Genomic DNA, 2,751 nt, shown 5'->3' on the forward strand with positions numbered 1-2,751 from the left:
TTAAGATTATAACCATAACTAATAAGAATAGCACTCACATTTAATATTTTATTGTCTTACTACTTACACCCACAGACCACGGTCATACAAAAATTTTATATTTTTGTGTTTTCACATTTCTGAAAGGTTTTACAAAAGTGTTAAAATATATCAATTTTTAGAAATTTAATGAACTTCATAAAATTTAGCAAAAATAATGTAAAGGGTCAAAAATTAGAAGGCTGAAATGCTACAAAATTCACAAAGGAGGCAGCCATCAGAGCCAATTTCTTTTTTACGAGAAAGTTGGAATCCGTGCACTTGCCTGATATCTATCCACAAACAGCTTTCTTTCCTGGCGGAATATCGCCTTTCACTTTGGCGCATTCCTCAGAGGTTTTGGCCGCACCACACTTATCTGTTCCTGCTCCTCCATCTCCTGTTCCTGCTGCTGAGTTTTCTTTTCCAGGCTTAGGTTTGCATTCCTGTGTTTGCGTGTTGTAGTTGCAGAGGTCTGGTGGGCAGTCTGCAGCGGTGGAGTTTTTCATGGGACACTGGTTGTTCTTATTGTTTTCTCCGTAACTCGTGGTCGATTTCTGTTGTCTAATGACCGCCGGCGCTGCTTTTTGTAAGAGATTTTGGCTGGCTAGCCTGTAGACAAGGTCGGCTTGGGTCTCTAATGATGCGATCTGTTGGCCTATCGTCGCTGCCCGCTGGGCTGCCTCTGCCTGTTCTTTCAATTTACTGCTTGCTGTATAAAGGTGCTTGACCCATGTGATTCCCTTGATTCCGGTTCCCGTTGCCTTCACAAAGTGATTGCTGTAATCTATGCAAAGCTTGCTGGAAGTGCCGTAACAGTTGTAGTCGTTGCTTTCACCCAACCTTACTTTGGTTTGTGCACCGTTTGTCTTGCGCTGCAGCGTTGACGCAAAGGCATGGAGCGCTGCTGCTATATTTTCTTGTGTGACCCCGGGCTTTTCCTGTGTCTGTCAGGTCGCTGTGAGCGCCGCCCACTTGGTTGCTGTTTGCGACACGCCTGCACTCCAGTCGGCCTGTGTATAGTCTCCTGGACAATTGTTGTTTCCTCCGTCGGCGCCGTTACAGAGGCACAAAAAATCGCCTGCGATCGACGTCCCGGCGTTTGCTGTGCTGCACGTCGTCGCCCACCGTCCGGCCCCTTTAAGTGTGTTGCCGGTGTCGACGGCCGTGACGCCGCCGCTGCCGCCATACAGAGCTGCGTTGAGCTCGCTTTGGATTTGCTGCGGTAGCGTTTCGGTCGCTTGTGTCTTGGCGATGTTATACTCGGCTTGCAGCGCCTGTGCTTGCGTCGTTGCTTGTTCAATGACTGCATGCGCTGCTTGTCGCTGATATTCGTCCTGTATGCCTTTGTACTTTCCATGTTCCTTGGTTCCTAGCTTGTTTTTAGACGCGGATTTTGCTGCCGTCCACCAACTTTTCCAGGCCTTGCGCCACTGCTCGGCGTGCGGTGATGCGTCGTGTTCTTTTGGCATCTGTTCTCCGGCAGGTGCTTCCAGTGCTGTGTTGAAAATCGCTTTCCATTTATCATCGCTTGTTGATAAGTTTAGTTCTTCCAACATTTGCAGGGTATTTCCTTTGTCAGGTTCGATTTTTATTGCTGGTGCTTGTGATGCTGCTAGCGCCTGGAGGTGGCACATTACCCCATGCTCTTTTGCGTTGCCATCTGCTGTTCCTGAGCTTTGCTTGATGGTCGCTGCAAAGGCTGCCAGGAATGCGATAACATAGGACACATAAGCCATGACAGGCGGGTGATTATAAGTGAATAAGTATATTAAAAACGCTAGGGGCCTATTATAAACCATTCTTGGAAGGAAAGAAGACATCCAAGAAAATACGGACTATGATTTGCGTTTACTAAAGGTTTTGTAATATTAATAAGTGAATAGAGGTGTACCGCCAGAGGAGTTGCGCTAACAGCTGCTTTTATCCTGCTGTTGACGCTTAATCGTTTGCGGTGGTATGGTGGTTGCGAGCATTTGCTGTGTTACGCCTATTCCATGTTGTTTTTAAAAAACAAACAAAGAAAATAGCTTATTTTATAGCTTTAATCAATATCGATTCTTCTTGGACTCTGCTGCATATAACCTTATATTCAATATTCTGTCGAAACCACGTGCTCGCAAAAGTTAATATCTTTGGTGGGTGCTTTATGTCTGAACACCCTGGCCGAATATCTTTGTACCAGAGCAACTTCCTCAAAATCACCTTTGATTTCTCTGCCAACGCAAATGATTAACCAGAAAGATGAATAAATAGAGCCTGCTCCAACTCCACACTATTGAGAATAGTAAAAAATCTCTCTTCATAATCCTATCCAATCATGCCCCTTCTCAAAACAAATCTCTTTCCAACAGCTTCTTCTTCAATTGCACTCCATATTAGCAGAGGCTTTGAAATACTTTGTTCAGACCACCATTCCTCACTTCCTTTTAGTAACTCCCCAAATACATATTCAAACCTTTCAAATGCCCATACTCTGGCTATAAAACCATCACCACTAAGATAAGGTTTTCAACTAGGAGGTGATTTCAGTAAATGTGGTAGCTTCTTATCCTCCTCTTTTTGGTAACCAACATTAAAAACCAATAGCATCTCTGCACATGTCCTCTATCTGATCTGAGTTCATAATCAAATCCAACTGAGATGCATAACATTCTGATGTTGTCATGAATATAATAGGAGAAATTTGTTTATCTTTAACTATACTCTTTTCATTAAACTTATCTTCACTTT

The 2,751-nt window shown here is 43.9% G+C and overlaps 2 pseudogenes across 2 annotated transcripts; both read right to left on the minus strand.

Annotated features, from left to right (window-relative positions):
* Positions 1 to 239: 239 nt before the first annotated feature.
* Positions 240 to 1,682, minus strand: TEOVI_000794600:pseudogene (annotated as a pseudogene). Its single transcript has one exon. A coding segment is annotated over exon 1 (1,443 nt).
* Positions 1,683 to 2,052: 370 nt separating this feature from the next.
* On the minus strand, positions 2,053 to 2,749 carry TEOVI_000794700:pseudogene (annotated as a pseudogene). Its single transcript is given in 3 exon segments — positions 2,053 to 2,574; positions 2,577 to 2,621; positions 2,624 to 2,749. Coding segments are annotated over 3 exon segments (693 nt in total).
* Between the last annotated feature and the right edge of the window lie 2 nt (positions 2,750 to 2,751).

The sequence above is a fragment of the Trypanosoma equiperdum genome (genome assembly GCF_001457755.1).
Source record: "Trypanosoma equiperdum strain OVI genome assembly, contig: ctg_1794, whole genome shotgun sequence".
NCBI lineage: Eukaryota > Euglenozoa > Kinetoplastea > Trypanosomatida > Trypanosomatidae > Trypanosoma > Trypanosoma equiperdum.